We start from the raw sequence: 20,476 nt of genomic DNA, 5'->3' as shown, positions 1-20,476 counted from the left end.
ATTTTTACAGCAAGTAAAACTATCATTACTATGTTAAAAGTCAACCCTCTAAGGCAGATATATCTTGTTTCTTGGTCAACAGTACCAAGCAGAAATATTATAAAACTCAAATTATATTCATAATAACTAAATATACCAGAGAAATTTCAGTGTAAGTACCTGCATTCATAAAAAGTCCAAGATAACATCCTAGAATGCTGCAGCCTCCACCAACCATGAGCAAACAGCCATTTGCTGTATTAATGGATCCTGACAACATCTATTAATTGATCACCACTACTTGATTACTGTATTGTGTGTATTACCGCATTAATGAGAATTGATCTGTAATCACAAACTTCACTGCATTTAACAGCATAAAGATAAAATATACTGCAGCTCCTGCCCCTGACCATTCACTACATAAAACAAGGGGCAGGTAGAATGGGAAACACTGGCAGACAACTGAAATGCTGTGAATGAACTAAACCTACTAGCATTTTAAAAACCCCTCAAGTTTGCTCGTTTCATGCATACTTGCCCCAAAATTTGGGATATATGCTATAAAAGCTGACAAACTAAGTGCTGTAGAAGAGATATTCCTACTTCCACTATTTGTTTATTTCCACCAATTTGCTATGCATCTGTAATCGTGGGTGAAGTTAGCATTTCAATTGACATAATTGAAGAAAATGTTTCCCAAGATGCAGCTTTCCTAAAAAGAACACATTTTACACAAAACACTGACATTCTTAATTTTCTTTGTGAACATTTGAGCCCCAGACTATGTTTTTGGTTATGCCTCACTAATTTAAGTTATTCCACATATATCTTATAACAGATCCAAGCCAAAAATCACCTCTCAGGAACTACACATAAACAGAATTGACCTCAGAGTACAGTAATTCAGAACATTTCCGTAAGAAAGACATGTGCATGTGGAACTGTGAGGGAAATTAAAAATGCAGGATCACTGTAAGACAGGGTGAAACAGGCAAGGGACTTCTTTTTTCCCTAGAACTCTAATGCCCAGAGTTGCAAATGCCCAACTCTCCATAACTCCCATGCGTTACCTCTGCATACAGCATAAGCCAGAAATTTCTGCATTCTATCATGCTAAGAGACTTAAATGTATCTTTCTGTCCTCACTCAGTGGAGGAGCAGCTCTCCAGAGGGAAGAGGATGTCCAGAGCCTGACTCCCTCTCCCTGTTCTACAGGACAAAGCTGGCATCTGGAGAAGCCTTGCACATTTGTTGGGACATGAATGTCTCTCTTCACCTTCCCTAGAACCATAGGCTGCTGTAGACCCATGATGTGTCTTCTGTGAGATTTAGTTACCAAAACTTCTGACAGTCTACACTGCAGTAAGATTCAAACAGGATGGGGAAAAAGGTTGCTTAGGAGAAAGCAGTCCTCTTTTGTTACTTTTCTTGTCTCTGAACATACTAGATATCTTAGAAACAAGAAATCAGTCCTCTTCTGCTTTAAATACAGAAGACTACATTAATATAACATTAATGCTGTCATTCATCATAAAAACTAAGTTTTCAGGATAAAAATGAGAGTATTTTGAATTCAAAATCCTAATAAAACAAAATACACAAATGTAAAGAAAAATATCTTGTTTAAGAAATCAATTCTATATAAAGGCAGCAGCCATTATATTATGAAAAAAATCAGCTTATGAAATTAATTTTACACAAAGGATGCAGGGATGTCTATCTCATGCAGCAGATAATGCAAATGCACTTATTTTCAGGTTGCTAAATATAAGTGTTAAGACAGCTTCCTTTTAAGCAACCATCTCCTAAAACACTCCATAATATTTTTATCTTTTTGCTCACGTTCACCTATATATATACTAATGCTATTTACTAGAATACATTAAAACTACTATAGGAATTGAAATATATTTTGTAGCATGCATATTGTTATAATCTTCCTATACAGAACAACATACATAAAATATCTGCATCACCATTAAATATGTGCAATCACCACAGCTATGAAGACTAGTGACAAACAACATTCACAATGAGCACCCCACCAACAGTGAAATAGTCTAGAAAATGCAGGTCACTTGATAAAAATTAGGCTGTTTCTTGATTATTTTTCTAATGAAAGGAAGCAAAGCAGAGCTAACAAACAGAATTGTTTTAAGCACAGAAAGGATAATTTGTTTTTTCTTCTATGGATAGCATTTTGGACAAACACGTAACACACTACAAATTCTAGCTTTTCAGCAAAACATAAGTACTTTGTAGCAATATAGGTTTCACTGTTTTACTTTTATTTGAACAATGCCAGACCATTACCTGGCCACATCCAGGGGCAGTACATAAAAAGGGTTTGTCATCACTCATATTCCACAGGTCGTTGTGCTACCTGTATTAAAATTAGAATGGAACAAATTTTTCAAATAATGCAAAAAATTATAAATATAATAATATACACAGGCTATTTCAATATCCTATGGACAAGAATTTCTGCCTTCTGACTACAGCAGTATTCTAAACACCCATTATTCAAATGGAGTATGGATTTCAAGCTCTGTCAGGAAGGTACGTACTAGCCACCACAGCAGTTTCTGAACATACACTTCAATCAGAAATCCACATGTTCACATGTAACGTGACTAATTGCACAAAGTATCTGAAAACACAGTAACAACAACCTGCCACTGAAATCAAATACATTGTAATAATGATCCAATTCTCACAGTTAAAAAGAGATCAAAGCATCAGACAATACCACGCAGTCAAGGTTCTGCTGCCAACAGGGGAGGAAGAAGTGCTCATTCCTTAGCCTTTTCACAATCTTTATTTAAAGCTCATCATTGGAGATAAGTTGGCACACAGTTCTTTGTGTAAACTGTTAACAAATTTAATTACAAAGCCATGTACTTCAGTAATGTTTCAGCTACTAAATTACTGACAGGCTACAATACTTCAAAAAGAAGTAAGATATTAATTATATTTGGTGCTGTTTTGCATACTCACCCCACATATTAATACACGTACCTGCCAGATTTCACATATAAACCTGTTTCATAGGGCAAACTATCATATCCTCCTTTTCATGGCAATGAACTGTAACTAAAAGAAGATATTAATTACTATGCATGCTAAAATTATAATGATGAATGATTTTGTAAAGATAAACGATAATATGTCCACTATTCACCTATGAAACTAACAGTTTTTCAAAGAAATGGTTTACTTCAATACATCCTCTAATTAGTTGTGGCATCTGTGACTTTACCCTGGAGGAATTACATTTGTCTTTAAATGAGTATTTGTATGGGGAAGTAACAGTGTTAGTTCTGAACACTATTTAGATTGATGAAGCAAATAAAGATGAATAAAGATGTTTTTATGATTAAAGATCATAGACAGAATAAATCCATCTCTTCCCTAGTGTGCCAGTCATGTAGAGTTGCAAGGATTCCCAAACTGTCTAACCATCCTAAGAATGCACACTTCTGGTACACATCTGGGCACTAGACACATGACATATCAAGTATGCATAAGCAAATAATTTCAGACTTATTAGCTCAGAGATCTGCAGAGAACACAGTATCTGATCCTTCTGGATGCACCTGTACAGTAAAAACATACTGTGTATGGACTTTTTTGGCTATTCCTTCAAAGAGGAGGAGATCCCAGTGTCCGCAGTAATGAACACCCAACACCAAAGAAAGAAAAACATGGCATGCAGGAGATTCTAAACTGTCACTTCTAAATATATATATTTCAAGGAATGAGGATACTGAGCTGAGATCAGAAGTTGAGAAGAGATGAATTACTGCCAGAAACTTTAGTCTTTGGCACTGACAGCTCAGGGAAACATTTACATCCCAAAGGAAGGATGCCAAAGCAAATCAGGGTTGAAGACTGTTCCGCTGTTCTTTGTGAAGAGTTCATAACCTGTCTCAAGTTTCTGAAGGAATAAAGTTATTTTTTGAACTGCTCAAACTGTGAACTTGATACTTTCACTAATAAGGAATATTAACGAGATTGTGGGCAAGTCTGAATACTCATGACTAAGGCTTCAGGGTAAGAAACAAGGTCCTTATCCCTGACACTTTAAGAGTATGTCCTTACAATATGTGGAACTGCAGCAATCTCATTTTTTTAAATGCAGGCTCAAACTAACAGAGTTAGTCTTTTTTAGATCTCAAGGGGAATTTGATTTTTTAAACCTGTAATCATAGGCACTGTATACTTATTTAATGGCTAGCTACAGATGCCAATATGCACATATGGATATGCATTATGAGACAAGTAATATCCATATCAGAAATGTGTAATGATGGAAGAGACAACTATGGTTGCACGAAGATTTTGATTAAGCAAATTGCATGTAGGACATTTTTCCCCACTCTGTTACTATGTCTTGCTGTCAGTCTCTGAGATGAAGTTTCAGCTGTAAAATACACTCCCTCCACACTTCAGGATTTTTCGTAGGTGAGAAGATGCAAATTTTTAGGTCCATTCATTTTCTCTTTTCAAGGAATATTACTAAAGCTCATATCTGCATGTGAAGTTCTTAGCTGGTTCCATGTCTAAGTTTGTAAATCCTTGGAATTTTAAATGTCTGATATACAAGTAAAAAATCAATCCTTGTGAAAAAGAAAAGCAGCACTGTCCTTCTGGCAAACTTACTGGAACAAAAAGTTGGAGATAAATTCATTTCCTCATCTTTGTAATATTATTTGACTGCAGGCCACATGGAATTTTGTGAGGTAATCCCGTGTAAAGAGATTCCAGATAACATCTGAGGAAAAAAATTATGCTGAAGCACTGAAACTTTTGCACCTAAAAGAAAAAGGAAGTTCACTCTTGTTCTAAACAAGACCTTGAACATTTTAAATCTAAACAGAAACTGGATGTGAAAGTATGGGAAAACAAAGAGCTCACATGTGTTAGTGCAGCCAAATTGGTAAGAACTATATTTACCTACAAAGACAAATACAAGGCTTGCACTTAGAACAAAATAACTCCATGCAACAGTGGAGGCTGAGGGGCAACTGGCTGTCAGTCAGCTTTGGGGCAGAACCTGTAACTCCTGGTGGACAACAAAACCAACAGGATCCAGCATCATTTCACTTGTAGCACTGAAAGACAAGAGGCTACTGCGTTGAAGTAGCAAAAGCACAGCAGTGAGAGGAAGGGAAGTGATTATGGTCCTTTATCTGGCAGTCAAGGACTAAAGCTGAAGTGCCATATGTAGAGTTGAGCCCCTCAAGACAGCTGATGAACTGGAGAGAAAACATCTGGGGCCCCATCAAAATAGTTAGGAGTCTGGCTATTACACAACAAGAGGAAGCAAAGTTTATTCAGAATGGAGGAGTGCTAAGGATCTGCTTGCTGTCTTAAACTACCTAGTGTATTGATATAGAGAAGTCAGATCCAGATTTTAGGTAGAGTTCAATAAAAGGATGAGGTGCAATGCTCATGAGACACACCAAGAAAGTTAAGAGCAAGTGGACAGGAAGAGAAAAAAACCCAGCATTAAAAAAAAAATTAAAAAAAAATCAATGAGGGCCTGCTGAACAACACTGGAACAGGTTACCAAGCAGGGTTGTGGGATCTCAGCCTTGCAGAAATTCAAAATTTGACTGTATAAAATTCTGAGCAATCCAAGATAACTCTGAAATTTAAAGCACACCATAAAGATGATAGATATAACAAGGAACAGAGATGAACAACTGCAATGGACAATCCAAACTTGGGTAATGTTCTGACACCTTTAGAAGACTCCGCATGGCCAAAAACCTGTTGCTATACACATGACAGGACTAACAAAACTAACACAGAGAAGGCAAATTTTCAGAAAAAAAAGTTTGTAATTGCCACTCCAATTTGTAAAGGAGTCTCTCTCTGTTGTAGACTGATTGATCAAAGTGAGAATATCACAGTAAGAAAGAAGAATTTAGAAAACACCTTTCCCCTGAAAGACAAAATAGCAACTTAGATGCCATCTTGACAAAAATGTTACTCACCCAACCAAATGAGAAACGTAATACATGAAATGATAACCCTGTCACTAGAGGGGAATTACAGTCACCCTGGACTGTTACCAAGCCAACAGCTAACACCTTGTCCCATAGAAAAAAAGACTGCTCCTGAAGGAATCCAACACAAATGTGAAACTCCAGCCTCAACTCACTCTTCAGATGAAATGAACATTCAGTGGAATGACTCTTACTACAGTCCACTGAACCGCAACTCTCTTCTCTAAGCTTCAAACCCTACATTCCTCTCAGCAGCATAAAGAAATCCACATGTAGAATTCCATGCACACAGTAACAGAATCAGAGCTGAACACAGGAAAAACCTGAAATAATCTTGACAGTACAATCAACTTCAGTACTAAAATCAGGCTAATAATCTCACTTAGTTGGTGTTTGCTCCATGCTTTCAACACAAAAGTAAAATACATTCACATCATGCCTGTTTAAAATGTAGCAAGCTTCTCTTATGATGTTTGGAATGCAAATGGTACAGTAAACTATATAAATAAGTATATATCCATCTTTAAAATACATATAATATGGAGAAATAAAATTAGTTTGCAAGTAATTCACTAATATTTAAGACAGTGTCCTTATTTAAAAAATAAAAACGTCTCTATAAAATGTCACATTAATATGTATCTAAATGCGCTACAAAAATAGCTTCAACAATTATCTGCATATTTCCACAAGATTTTAATTAAACACCTTGGGTACACTTGGTGGAAACTATTACTACATAGTCTGAGGCTTGCTTCCAAAATACCTTTCAGAAGACAATTTTACAAAGAATAGAAGCCTACACTGACTTAAGCCATGTCTTGTTGGCTTACTTAACTAGTAAAGATTGTTTTCTCTTAATTGCCTGCAACTACAGCTGACACCTTGTTTCAAAATTTTTCTACTGAACATTTAAGCAGCTGCTTAAAATGTATATATATCAATAGTCCTTGCAAAAACTTCTTCAAATTTGCTGAGAAAAGTAATTCTTCACACATACCTAGTAAAGACTCACCAGACTTGCAACTAAAGCCTCTACTTTACCTGTAGCAAACAGGGTGTGTGCAAAAAGACATCCATGCACAGAGCTGCTCACAGGCTGTGCAGTCTTACCCTGTGACTGCTCATTTTAAGCACTGCAGCAATACAGGGACTGCCCTCTTGTAACATCAGGGCTGATATAAACAGCACAGAAGAAAACTGCCAGAACTGAATACAGAAAAGACAGCTATGAACACACATAACCCTACGAACAAACAAAAACTGTGCAACTTTTGAAGGACAGCATTCTTCCTCTGGCCAACATGCAAGAAGAGATGCATATTCTCTCAAGTGTGTCATCCTCCTAAACAGTCCACAGAGGACAATCTGTCAGTCTGCAGCTACAGCAATAGCTGATTTATCTCCTACTGTTTACATGAGGAGCATACCCAAGCCTTGCAGCTACCCTGACCACTTGCATGTGGCTCCAACCCAAGAAACATCTGTACATTCTGGTTTGAAAAAGATGAAAGTTGGACAGAAGCTGTATCAGGCCATTGAGACAGGTCAGAATCATAACAGTCCATCAGCATTCAGTCTCCTCTGAGTCCAAACACTACAAAGTGCTTATGTTACAGTACCAGCAATGCATTTTCCTACGGATGTTTGCATTTCCTCAAGACCAACCATGTCTAGTCAACATTTCCTTTTATTCATTACACTGGATCTGGGATTGTGCCCCCTTTTACCTCAAGATACAAAGCCTTCCTGTATAGAGAATTATTAACTCTTACTAAACTTTTCTGTTGATCATAGTGTACAACTACTTCAAGTAATGTAAGAACTTTAAAGCTTCATTTTATAATAGGAAACTGAAGCATAAAAGAACCAGGTCAAATTTTTTAGCTTTTATCAACTTTTAAGAGTTTTACTTAGAATACATACTTATTCAAAGTAAAAAGAACTAAACATATTTGCCACAGCAAAGAATAACATTCTCTTAATGGTTACCTGGAGAGCTGAATTTAGTGTTTTGTTTAGCTCCTTCCAAGATATCTTTTAGATGGGGAGAGGTAGCTATTTTTGTTTTCTAAATTTAAACACCTCACAGTTAAGGGATGCTTTTTCATGCAAACAAATAGCAACAAAAATGAAAATTAACACGGTGTCTTTATACTTTCAACACTTGCATACAGCATTCACATCATAAATTTAAGGCTCAAATGTGGGAAGTGATTATCTTTATTTCCACAATTTTCTATACAGGTAGATTTGCAAGTTGTGATTTCAGTAAAAATCAAAAGTAGAATACGCCACTTAAGAAGCAATGTAAATTTAAAAAAAAAGTAATTTGTATTTTAAAAGGAAGAAAATGCCATTGCTTTACTTACCTGGAGGAACTGGAGCTATATTTTCTGTTTCCTATAAAGCAAAAGAAGAAAGGTGAAGCAAAAACTGTGTAATTAGTACTTGACCATTGCAGAGCACTTCCAGAACAGATCTGACTGTATTTGTGCAACACTGTCAAATTTGGAATTCCTAAAAATTAAAACTGAACAGTGAAGGAAACAGAGGAGACAAAACTTGAAAAATTAAAATATTCCTCCTCATAATGAAAGTGGGATTGGCAGAAAGTAACCTTGTAGATTTTGCAAGAAAACTATAAGCCATAGACCAGAATACTAAAAGTTCTTAAACAGGAATGGCTGGCAAACAGGAAAACAGGAGCTCCTTCTTCACATTATGCTACTAGCATAAGGCTCAATTTTTTTTCTTTTAAAAAGTCAAACGTTAGGCACTGTTTGCTGATATATTAGTCAACTGCTAGAATCTGATGTCTAAAGTTAATTCCATACCTTCCACCATTTGTCTAAATTCTATAAAGGGTAGAGCATCTGGACAAGGAGAAAAGATGGTTGCTTAAAGACAAAAATAAAGGATGATTAACTTCACAAGTTTCAGTAAGAACAAGACAGCCAGTGGGACACAATCACATATACAGAAATAAAGCAACTGAATTCCTTCAGCTGCAGGAGTGGCTTGTTCCACAAGAAGATACATTTCTGGCAGACAGAAAGCACTAATGGCATAAAGAAAGGTCCTTATGCCTAACACTTGCTGTTGGCTGAACATGGTGGCTTCTGATTCAACCCTCTGGCTTGGGTACTTTTCAGAGACACCCCGATCTTTCTTTAACTTACTAAAAATTCAGGGTATGTGAACACAGTTCTTGTAGATAAGCAAAACATCAATGAACTTCAAAAAAAGAAATACAGAGGGGTTAATATCCCTCCCATCTTCTCAAAATTTGCTTACAGAGATACTAGGGCTTGCTTTCCCCAGTTCATCTATCTAGGTTTGTACATCTTCAACCCAACAAACATTAGAAATCCAACCTCATTTTACTATACCTGTTTCAACAAATTAAAAAAAAAAGAAGTTTAACAAAAAGTTACTTGCTTTTCTTATTTTCTTAGCTTCATCCCTTAAGTTTAAAATTGAATTAATTAATTAAGAATTTAATTCCAAAAAACTTTAAATATATCAAATATCTTACTACAGGATTCCTCTTTCTCATTAAAACAGAATGATCTTTTTCTTTCCTGTAAGCACTTAAATAAATGACCATTGAAGTTATCTAGTAAGGAAACATAATATATTGCTTGGAATGCCTTGCTGAAGAGAAGCTCTTATCTGAAGCAAAGCTAATGGAAAAGTTCTCAGGCTGAACTGAAGCTGACACTGAACAAAGCTGCAAACAGTACAGTATAAATGTGAAAAAAGGGCCTTTACTGCATAATTATTAAATATTGACTAATCTTCTGTCCCTAACTATATCCAAAGTCTCCTCAGAGTCCACATTATATGTGAAACAAATACAGTTCAGTTATGCAAAACAATGGTAACTTGAAATCTATTCAATATTAAAATAAAAGTTAAAAGTATTGAATCACATTTTCCCCTTTGAAAATAGAAAATACATCATTTTTATAAAGAAACTCAAGACTATGTTAAGAAATCATTAAGAATGTTGATATTATAACTTTAGGTTACAAAAACTTCAGAGGTAAATTTGTAAGTTTAACTTAAGTGTAGATGAAAAAAAAAGCTGTTGAAAGGAATTTTTAGCACATTCAAAATTTAATGAAATAAGAATGAAAATAATACCATAGTTCATGCTGTTCAATGTGGTTACAAAAGAAAAGTGGAATGAAGAACAAGATTATTAATAAAAGTATGTATGCTGAAATTGAAGATCTGAAAGCACCTTATATTAGATACTGCATAGTCTAGAAGTTTCTGGGAAAAGACCTAACAAACACTAATGTTTCTAGAATTCAAGTCTGGGTAGAAATATCAACAAGATCATGAAGAAGATCAAAAGCTCAACTACTTGATGAAACATTAGCATGCAATGTCAGTATTGAAACATAAAATCCCAATGGATTTTTAAAAGAGCTGCTTCACTCTATGCACACATTAAGGTTTCTTATTATTTGACAATTCTTTTGAAGCATTATATAACAACCAGTCCCTGACAAAATTATTGTTTCGTTTTTTAACAAGACGACAATTTTGATTCTGGATAGGATAATTACAAACACTTCAGAGTTAATTAAAGTGAATGCCAAACTGAACTACAGTTTGTCCCCCTGAAATTATGGCCATTAACACACAGCAACCTGTTTCAGTGGATGGCTGAAGAAATTCCACCTGGAACACCTGTGGAAGACCAAAACCACAAGGACTGGTCCAACCCTATCAGCTCGTGCTGAATTTAGCATCTAACCAGACCTAGCAGGCTTGGACCCAAACTTCAGAAAATTCGTATTTATTACCTCCTATTTGGCTTTATGCTCAGTAAGAAGGGGATGTGACATTCACTGCCATGAGTAGAATATGTCAAAACGAAAACAAAACCACTGTTTCAAGAGGTGGTAAAAAAAATACATTTCAGCCATGTTTGTGGTCACAGTTTGGAAAGTAGGGGATGATTCAGAATGTTCAGATTATTCAAATTTCTCATTTCAGCACAAGAAAACAGGTGACAGTGTCACTACTGGAAGATAAATACCTCTGGGAGAAAGCAACGGAAGGAAAAGCAAGTGAGGAACACAGAGTGCATGAACAGGGTATAAAAACACACTAAGGATCTCCCTCCAAGAACAGGGATGCTGTAGAATGAGTAAGGCTGCAGAAGCAACATGGCAGCACACATTTCCCCTAACTCAAAACACGAAGTTACATCCTGACTTATAATATTTGTGCCTACAACACCGTACAGCTATCACTAATTTGGGTCTGTGACATGTTTTTTCACGTGAAAGCTTCAGAGAGCTTTTATTTGATAATTCGAGAGGCGTTATGCAGGACAGCAGGCCAAGTCAATGAGGAACGGGTCCGGCGGCTCGGCTGCAGCCAGCAGGCAGGCCAACACGCCCTGCGGTGCCGACAGCCGCTCTCGCCCCCCGCCCGGCATCCCCGCACCGTACCCTTCCCCGCGCCAGGACGAGCTCTCCTTGGAGCCGAGGATGGATGCGGACAGCCGCAGGCTCCCCGGAGCAGAGGCGAGGCGGAAAGGCGAGGCCTGCTGCCGCTCCTCCGCGCTGCGCGCCGCGGGCCGGGCCCGGGGCAGCTCCCGGCGATGCCCCCGCGGGGCAGCCGCTCCCGGCCGCGCTCCTCACCGCCCGCCCACCGCCCTGCGCCCGGGCCGCCCGCCAGCCCCTACCTGCGGGCGGGTGCCGGTGTCCGCGGCGCCGGCCGGGCCGCCCCGCCCCGCTCTAGGGGCGGCGGGAGCCGCAGGCCGCGCTGGGGGAGGGGGCTGCCGCGGAGAGGAGCGGCGGCGCCATGTTACTGCCTCCCGGGCATCCCCCGCCCACCGCCGCGCCGCGCCGCTCCCGCCCCGCCGCCCCCGCCGCCGCCGCAGCGCGGAGGGAGGAGCAGCCGCCGCGCCGGGCCGAGCCGGGCCGGGCCGTGTTTACAAACTCACCCGGAACGCGGCCGGACCGCACATTAAAGGCCGGGTCCCCCGCGGGCTTCCGTCACCTCTCGCGAGAGGCGCTGACACCTCCGCGGGGCGGGGCGGGGCGGGGCGGGGCGGTCACGCGGCGCGGGGCGGGGCCGGGCCGGGGCCGTTCCCCGTTCCCCGTTCCCCGTTCCCCGTTCCCCGTTCTCCACAGCGGCCCCCGTTCCCCGTTCCGCGCCGGGCCGGGCCGGGCAGCGCCCCCGCCGCACCCCGCACGGGGGCCAGCAGGGCTTGTGCGGCCGTGGCGGGGCGAGATGAGCATGAGGTGCCCCCTCTGCGGCTGACTGCAGGAGGGCCGGCTGCTGAGGATAGCAGGCACCGCGTAGGGACTAAACCACCGCAAGGCTTCGCTCAGCGGCGGCTGTTCATGCGCTTGTCACGTCTAACTTTTGGAATAGTCCGCGCTCCAAAGCCCTGTACAGGCGAGATTCCCCATCTCTCAACACACCCCGACTCAGGGCAGGAGCGAGGTGTGTGCCTGAAACCATGGTTGTGCTAAACATTCATCTTGGTTAATGGATCAAGAATGCTGCAGCACTATAGAATAATGGTCAACGCCTGTATTTTACACAGAAGGGACCAAAAGAATTTCGGATTCGTTAAAAAAGTAGCATAACCCTACATGGCAACACAGTTTAGCTAGTGCGTACTCTGCATCACATATAAAGCTTTAATTCTGTACATGAGTATCATTTGATCTTATTCTGCGACTGATCTGAGAGTGCAAGGCCATAACAATAAAGTACTTCTTAAAAGTATCAGTTCCAGTAAAATACATTTTGGCTGAGTTTCTCTGAACTTACACAAGACAGTATGGTATGTTTCATTTGTTGTGTATGGTTTTGGTGAGCACTGTACAGCACTTCTGCAAAGTCGTTTTAGACATGGTAGGATAGAAAGCACTGCATAAAAGTAGTTTACTCAAAGGTAGAATTATTCTTTAAAGTAGCATGTTGTAAGGACTCAATTGTACATGGAGAAGACAGGAACAGAGATCTTACTTCTTTCTTCAGAGAGTAACTAAGACTTGTATTAGAAACAAGTATTTTTTGATGGTTTAACTTCACTGTTACATAGCAGCAGCAGTTCTAAGCCTGGACTAAAAAGCTGAACTGCAGGTGCCTTTCTTCAGTGTGAAATTGATGCAAAAATCAAAGAAAGCAGGAAAAAGGAAAAAAACCAGCAGCTGGATGTTCAATTTTACCTGCAGCAAGGGATGAATCACTTCTTCCTGCAGCAATAACTTATGAGCATAATTGGTAACTTTAACATTTCCTTCATTTTCCATTAAAATAATATGGCTATTTCAGAGGTGGTGTGATGTCTGATCTACTGGAACAGCAGACAGAACAGTTATTCAGAGACAATGAAGATCTCTGCTTTAGCTGGCTTCAACAATGAAACATGAACAGTGCGTCTTTCAATCTGGAGAACCTACAAGACAAATTTTCATGGGCTGACCATCTCTAAGTTCAGGATAGTCCATGTCAGAAGAAACTGAAAAAGGTTTCAGGGAAGTAAAGCCTACAGTAACACCTCATGAAACTTAAGTTTGGTTTCTCTGACCTACAGGGAGATTTCTTAATGTAACCTCTTACAGGAAGATGAAGAGACCTTAGTCTGTTGCTGCCCTATTAATGCAGAGACTGCAGGTTTTTTGGTAAGAAAAGAAATATTTTACACATTTATAATTGTTACTTTTGTGAGTGTTTTAGGAAAACTGAGGACACTGTCAGACCACTCAAACTGACCAACTAAGCTCTTCTGGAAAGGGATTCCATGTGCCCTGTAATAGTCCACCTGTCAGTATTTGCCCATCGCTCATTAACTCTAAGCCCCTTATTGTCTGTAAGGAGGATAATCCTGTGTGTGAAGGTTTGTTGCCTTGTTTTGAAAGTCCTTGATTAATCTTTATCTGTAGAACCCAGATGATTCTTTCATGACTGGTATAACTAAACAGCCACTTTGCCTGACTTTGGCCCATGCTCACCAGCCTAAGAGCAAGTTAAAAGGCAATAAGCTTGGGGAGATGCTACTAGTAAAACAACCTTCACATCCACATATAGGATCACCCAAGATGTCCACTGCCTTTCAGGCAGGCTGATCGTAAGAAAAAGGGTTCATGTTGTGGTGCACATGGTAAAAGATGGGATGTAAATCCAAAAATCATTATTCAAACCTGATTCCAGTAACTCAAGGTGACTCAGGTGGCTTTCTTAGTGAAGTTATGGGTCAATAATTCAGCCAGGTCTTCTATCTACACCAAAAACCATTACAACTCAGCAGAAACATTTTATATGTAAATGAATTCTTAAGTAGAATTAGCAGAGTTGGAGCTGGACTTGACCAAGAAAAGTCTGAAGATGCCTGTTTGGCCAAATCCCAGTGATAAGGAAACCTGAAGCTTGAATTAAGCTAGTCCACTGGACTGTCCATGATTTTAGGAAATACAGATTGCCATCTCAGATTCCTGTAGATAGATCCCTGCTGTACTGAAAGAAGGAAGTTCACCATCTACCAGGACAGCAGTACTCAGATGAGCTTTAGAGTGTAGAATACCTTTCAGCCAGGACAAATGCACTGTCAGCTTTGCAAATCAACAGCTTCCAAGAATGGGTAATGGCAAGTCCCTAAAATCTCTGCATAAGCATAGACCACATGGAAGGTACTTGCTTCACCTCCTACCCCCTCAAACTCCTCAAAACCTCCACTTCCTGATCTAGTAATGTAAGACACTACTAATATTGTTCTAAAGCTACTAATTTAAGATGCTTCATACACTACACTCCTAAAATCCACGTACATAAAAGAACATTCTCTGTATTAGTTTACTGTTTTCTAAGAACATGTGGATAAAGAAAGTTCTTTGTCATGCTAGGTTCTAGAATTTTGCTATACAAATTCTGCCATCAGTTAGGTTGGGAAACACCTTTAAGGAAAGGTGTTTTAGACCTTTAACATCATTAAGTCCAACTGTTAACACTGCAAAGTCCACCATAAACTAAAGTCCACTAAACCGTATCTCTTTGAATACCCACTTGGTACTTTTTATTTCAGATTAAAACAAGATCTTACCCACTCCTTGCACTTAATTTCTCATTTCCTCCAAGAAAGTTTTGTGTATTTAATTCAGTAATTAACACCAAGATGACAAAAACATTTAACAAGCTTGGCTTACATTCTTACAAAGTTCAGCTTTTATTTGTTATATGATCAGATTATTTAATATTCTGGATAAAGTTTGAGATGCTATCAACTTCCCCACCAGTTAAGTATAGTAGCACACTGTTTTCCTCAAAGTATAGATGACACCATAAATGCATTTAGACTGCTACAAGAGGAGCAAAGGTAGGTTTTTTTGTTTTTTTTTTAACCAAAATGCTTTAATCCTGATGCTCTTAAAAGAATGTGCAAGAGATAACGCAAGACTACAAAAGTGGAAAGCTGGAAGCGCTCTTTTAATTAGGTGATGCCAAGAGTGCAGTAACTATATAAAATATAATGTCCATGTATCACAACTAAATGCCTTGGACCACACTAAAGCAGCTGGTTATTTAACTCAATGGGGACACTGGTCAGATCCAAGTGGAGAACCTACCATGGTAATCAAACTATGTAGTGTACCTGAGAACTGATACAAAGAGAAATTTCCTATCACTTTCAGGGATTTGTGTTTGGCTCCTTCTATGGAGAGGTGCCAGAATGTGTATGTCAGCTAGCTTAAGATAAAACAAAACCACAAGGCCAACAGTACAGCCTTTCACACTTAATACCTGCATCCTCTGATCTTTCAAGTATGTGCCACATTAATTTTAATAAATAAAATGTTGGACTGGAAGGGTTCTATGCAGTATGTCATTATCAGGAGTAATCCATGGAGACCACATTACAAAATGCTAGATATCCTAGTGAGAAACACAATAAATAAAGGCAACAAGTTGACAGTTAAAGGTGTTATCTTTAATGAAATGACTTTGGAAATAGCATCAATTTCCATGACACCAACATTTTGGGAGTCCCATAAAATGCAGTTACATTCCAATGCCAATAGTACAGGCAGATCTCCATTCACATGGCAAACAGGATCAAGAAAGCAACCATCAGACAGAAGAGACCCATAGCTTCAGACAGGGCGAATCCCAGGATAGCATATGAGAACAGCTGCTGCTTCAGAGAAGGATTTCTACAAAAAAGAGAAGGTGTAAGACCTTTTTATTCTTACAATTAAGATGTTTTTCATTCAGTGTAACCTCATACTTCCTTGCTATAGATTCTGTAACAGAAAATCCAATAAATCCAAGCAATTTTTTGCAAGGATTTCACTTAAGACATATTAGTTGGCAAATACTATACTCAGGTTATGTAGATGGTGTGAGAGTTTTCCAAATGAGCACAGTTTTTCTGATTACACTCATGTAACTTTTGAATGTGACTTCTCTACATCTTCCCTTGCAGAAACTATCAGCACTAGCCTTTGGAAATTTATTTCAAGTCTGTGACATGAGAACTGTGCTCCAAGGAATTTCTTGTGTATCATGTTTCAAGCAGCTCTCAAGGCAAATATGGGGACTGAAACTACTTAAGATCAGGAAAAAAAAAACAAACCCAGAAAAAAATGCAGCAGTTGTTGCAAAAATGTAATGAATATGCCTTTAAGAAGTGAGAGGAGAAAACCTCCTACATAAAATTATGAATCAATGTTCTACAACCTCTTATTGACATGTTCATGCCAAATTCAAAATCTGATGTATTAATTTTGTACTGAAAACACTTGTTTCTTCAAGTGAAAAGTGAACTTCTTTGTCTTCAATAAGGCTTAAAAATCTTTATTAAGAACTAAGACTTAACTGGCTGAAAAAGTAGTGAAGTACATGAAACCTCTTTTATGCCTGTATCAAGTTTTGCTCTTCCATGATACCATGTGAACTACTTCTACTACAGGAATGTCATAAAATTACCTGAAAATGCATCCCTACTACAAAATCCTCACCCTTGCCCCCTTCAGATTTCTAGAAGGAATGATTAACTCATTTGCTAAAATAACTGCATAGTCTGAGATGCAAAGCTGAAATGTGTTAGAAAAGAAAATCAGGCATCCATTATTAAACAGTTCTGACTATGAAGACTAAAGCATCTGGATTCTCATTCCTTATTACCAGTTCTCAGACTGTTTTTCATTGGGACTTTTCCTCTTACATGGGAAAAGACACAGGCTGGATTTTTAATTCAGCTCTGGAACTGAATGCTCGAACACTTGGACTTCAGTGATTGAAACACGGACCAAGTCTAATGATGCAACTTCTTTCATGGCTCTCCTCCAGGAAGAGTGTACAAAGTTCTGAATTTAACAACAGAGCCATCCTGATGAATATGGTACAGTTTCATACTATTCTCTTCAGCCACGTGTAGCAGTAACAGTAATCATTAACAGAATTTATTACAGTGCCATTTTCTTTTCTACAGTTCAGCAGTCTCAAGATACATCTAAATACAATTAAAAAGGTTTAAAGGAGAGAGACTGATTACCTGGCATAACCAATGATTAGACTACCGAAGACTGTTCCGATACCAGCACCAGAACCAGCCACACCTACTGTGGCTGCACCAGCACCAATGAATTTGGCAGCAGTGTCAATGTCCCTGCTGATAGCACTAGTCTGGAATTCTCTAAGTGCTAGCTGGGAGACAGTATTTTGGGCCCCGTTAACTGTTGACTTGCCCTAAGAAAACAAAACATGAGAAAGCATTATAATCAGACAAAAGATCATGTGACAGTGTTATTGTGCAGTTTTAAAAATTGTATTAGATCCAATGTCTACTTATTCTTCAGAGTGATGAGACCGTAAGTCACAAACTTCAGAATGTTACCTGTTCCACCTGAAAGCATCAACTTTAAATGTGAAAGGCTTCTCAGGGGAAACAGCAAGACAGCAACAAGTATTATTAGGTGTTTGACTTAAAGCAAGTTGCAAACTATAGGTATTTGAGTTAGTACAAGGGAACTCTAGGTTGAGGACATTTAGGCTCACCAGGTAATTTAGGAAGATACAGAATTTTGTTTATAAGGTACCTCTCCATTCTTGACCTCTGGCCTAGACAACACAGACGCCGAAATTGGTCTGTACAAGACTCTTGATCCAGCACGGATCTGTAAGAGGAGAAAAAAAACTGTTCCACACAATAGTCTAAAAGATAATAAGACTATCAGCTACTAAGCCACTTGTCTTTCTTGAAAGACAGCAATCTCTAAACAGCTGGATAGAAAATAAATTACACAGAAGCAAGCACTGCCATGCAATCTGACAGCCCTGTTTTTAGGAGATATACTGCAAACAGCCGTATCATTCAGTGAATATATACATGCATTATGCCGAAAGAAATGAGAGCAAAACAGCGACAAAAAAGCCTGACGAAGTGAAACACATTTTGAAATTAATAAATAAAAGCCATTAAAATGAATTTCGAAGTTGTTAAATGCACAGGTGTAACTTAGACTTTTGAATTTAGCGAGGCACAAATGAATGAATCCTTTTTCACAAGCGGCCTGCATGTGTCCTTGGGCTCTCAGCAGCCTAAGGTCATATCGGCTCTTGCACAAAGCTCTTCCTGCAGGGGAAACCTAGGCCTGGGCCATGCAAAGCGAGACTTTCTGCAGGCCAGAAAGGGCATTTTCATGCAGGACGGCCTCTTATCTCTGCAAGGGCAAAAAAATCGCGGCCTTGCAGAGGACAAGCAACAGGCTGGAGTTTGACCTACAGCGAGGGACAGGGCGCAGTAGGCCCAGGAGCCGTCGGCTGCGCTGACCTCCCCCTCTCCGCCGCCGTGTGCGAAGGCCCCTCACCTGGCAGCGCGCCCGGCCCGCCAAGGAGGCGGCAAGGAGACCGCGGCCCTGCCGCAGCGGCCCGGCCCGACCCCCGCCCCGCGCCGCGCTCCCGGCCCAGGGCGCTGCCGCGGGGCTCGGAGACCCGCCCAACCCGCCATCGCCCCGCGGCCGCCACCGACCCCGCCGCCGACGGGGACGGGGCCCGTGAGGAGGCGCAGGCGCCCCCCGCGCACCCACTCACCAGGGAGGGCGAGGCGGCGAGCTTGGCGCAAGCGAACATCTTAGCGGGCGGCGTCCCGGGGGTCACGATGCGGTGTCTCTGCGGAGAGAGGGAGAGGGTGAGGGTGCGGCGGGAGGGGGCGGCGATGGGCGCGGATGGCGCGAGTGGCGCGGCTCTCACCGCTGCGGTGCCGCGCTCGGGCCGACGGGCGGGCGGGCTGGGCCGGCTGTGCGCAGGCGCGGCGGGGCCGGGCGGCGGAAGGGGCGGGGCGCGGCCAAGGTCACTTTGTGCCGGCGCCATTGGCGGCCGCGGGGGGTGTGGGGCGCGCGCCGCTTCCCCGCGCAGCCGCAGTCACAGTCACAGCGCGCCCGCTGCGCGCGGGGGCGGTTCCGCCGTGAGGGTGGCACCGTGAGGGTGTCTGTCACCGAGAGGGTGGCACCGTGAGGGTGTCTGTCCCGTGAGGGGTCACCGCAAGGGTGGCGCTGCCAAGGGCGGTGCCAATGTCGCTGTCGCAGTCTCGGTGTTGCGCCCCCTCCCCAGAGCTCGGGTCGCGGCGGGGAAAAGGGCGCGCCCGAGGACCCCTGCTGTGTGCAGAAAGCCTGTACTGCTCAATTAGTCATTTCTGCACGATGAGCAGATTCACACCCAAGTAACGAAAGAATCCTTTTTAATCAAGATTAACCGAAATAGGATTATCTTCACTGAGCTGAGCATGTGTTCCCGAGATTCCCGCTTTAATCACTTACATGTGCTTTCATGTTTTTCATTTGATAACGGGATCATTATTTTAATGGTCATTTACTGTAGTAAGTGGTACTAGTGGCAACTAGTAAAGATGCTGAAAAGTCGACGTTGTGAGTAAAACACCGGGAAACATTCATTGAAGTTGTACGATTTTCATTTGATAGAATATGTGCCATAAAAATAAATTCTAAAATCGTGTGCTTCAAACGGTCTCCAATGGACCAAGTGAGGGGCCGTGTGTGCTGTATTTAGGGATGGGAGCAGTCTCAGGATGGGTGCTGGGCTCCTGCAAACTTCCAGGACGATTGCTGTTGTGTCACTGGTTAAACCACAGGTGCCACAAAGCTGAGACAGGCTCCGTATCAGCAGCTTGAACACCCCAACAAACATGATCAACAGATGCTTTCGACAGCTGCATACCAATGTTAATCGTAATGTTGCTTTTACAACTTACAACGGAGTATCTTCTGATCCTTCGGTACAGGGGAGGTGTACTCAGTTAGGTCTGAAGGTGAGACATCAGTACAATTCGAATTTCTCAGCTTTCTGCTCCCTGCCTCAATCCAGCAGCAAGCTCGATTTGGTTCCAGTGTGCATCCAGAGTCTAAGTAACAGAGCAGTAAAAAGCCAGTTTGGAAAGGGCAGCAAGAGATGTTGTAAGCCAGTGGTTTTAATTTTTTTATTTT

At 40.9% G+C, this 20,476-nt stretch overlaps 2 protein-coding genes across 6 annotated transcripts in view; both read right to left on the bottom strand.

The window, feature by feature from the left end:
* ATF2 (activating transcription factor 2) overlaps positions 1–12,056 on the bottom strand; it is a 41,989-nt gene extending 29,933 nt beyond the window's left edge. For 2 of the 4 annotated variants that reach the window (XM_056496838.1, XM_056496840.1), the window contains exons 1-4: positions 11,968–12,056; positions 8,369–8,399; positions 3,001–3,075; positions 2,296–2,365 (exon numbers count right to left, since the gene is read on the bottom strand). In XM_056496838.1, the coding sequence (XP_056352813.1) occupies positions 2,296–2,343 (48 nt within the window). In that variant the 5' untranslated portion in view covers positions 2,344–2,365; positions 3,001–3,075; positions 8,369–8,399; positions 11,968–12,056. Of the gene's footprint in view, positions 1–2,295; positions 2,366–3,000; positions 3,076–8,368; positions 8,400–11,706; positions 11,918–11,967 lie in introns of those variants that run through there. The other 2 variants (XM_056496839.1, XM_056496837.1) reach the window with 2 other exon arrangements.
* A 3,885-nt stretch (positions 12,057–15,941) lies between these two features.
* On the bottom strand, positions 15,942–19,987 carry ATP5MC3 (ATP synthase membrane subunit c locus 3). Of its 2 annotated transcripts, XM_056495923.1 has the most exons (5): positions 19,227–19,987; positions 19,068–19,145; positions 18,074–18,151; positions 17,530–17,723; positions 15,942–16,186 (listed from the first exon to the last, which is right to left on the bottom strand). In XM_056495923.1, the coding sequence occupies exons 1-5, from the start codon at positions 19,344–19,346 to the stop codon at positions 16,072–16,074; spliced, it is 585 nt and encodes a 194-aa protein (XP_056351898.1). In that variant the 5' UTR covers positions 19,347–19,987; the 3' UTR covers positions 15,942–16,071. The 2 variants fall into 2 exon arrangements, with proteins under 2 accessions (XP_056351898.1, XP_056351897.1); XM_056495922.1 differs by having other exon boundaries at positions 19,068–19,360.
* Between the last annotated feature and the right edge of the window lie 489 nt (positions 19,988–20,476).

Source organism: Oenanthe melanoleuca, chromosome 7 (assembly GCF_029582105.1).
Source record: "Oenanthe melanoleuca isolate GR-GAL-2019-014 chromosome 7, OMel1.0, whole genome shotgun sequence".
Classification (NCBI taxonomy): domain Eukaryota; kingdom Metazoa; phylum Chordata; class Aves; order Passeriformes; family Muscicapidae; genus Oenanthe; species Oenanthe melanoleuca.
The sequence above is the reverse complement of the archived record's forward strand: the minus strand, read 5'-3'. Positions and strand labels throughout refer to the sequence as shown.

Coding starts and splice junctions, on each gene's coding strand:
- ATP5MC3 (XM_056495922.1), bottom strand. CDS start 19,346: ATGGCGCCGGCACAAAGTGACCTTGGCCGCGCCCCGCCCCTTCCGCCG. Junction 18,152..19,067: donor TCGCCGCCTCGCCCTCCCTG/GTGAGTGGGTGC, acceptor CTCCTCTTACAG/ATCCGTGCTGGATCAAGAGT. Junction 16,187..17,529: donor CTAATCATTGGTTATGCCAG/GTAATCAGTCTC, acceptor TCTTTTTTGTAG/AAATCCTTCTCTGAAGCAGC.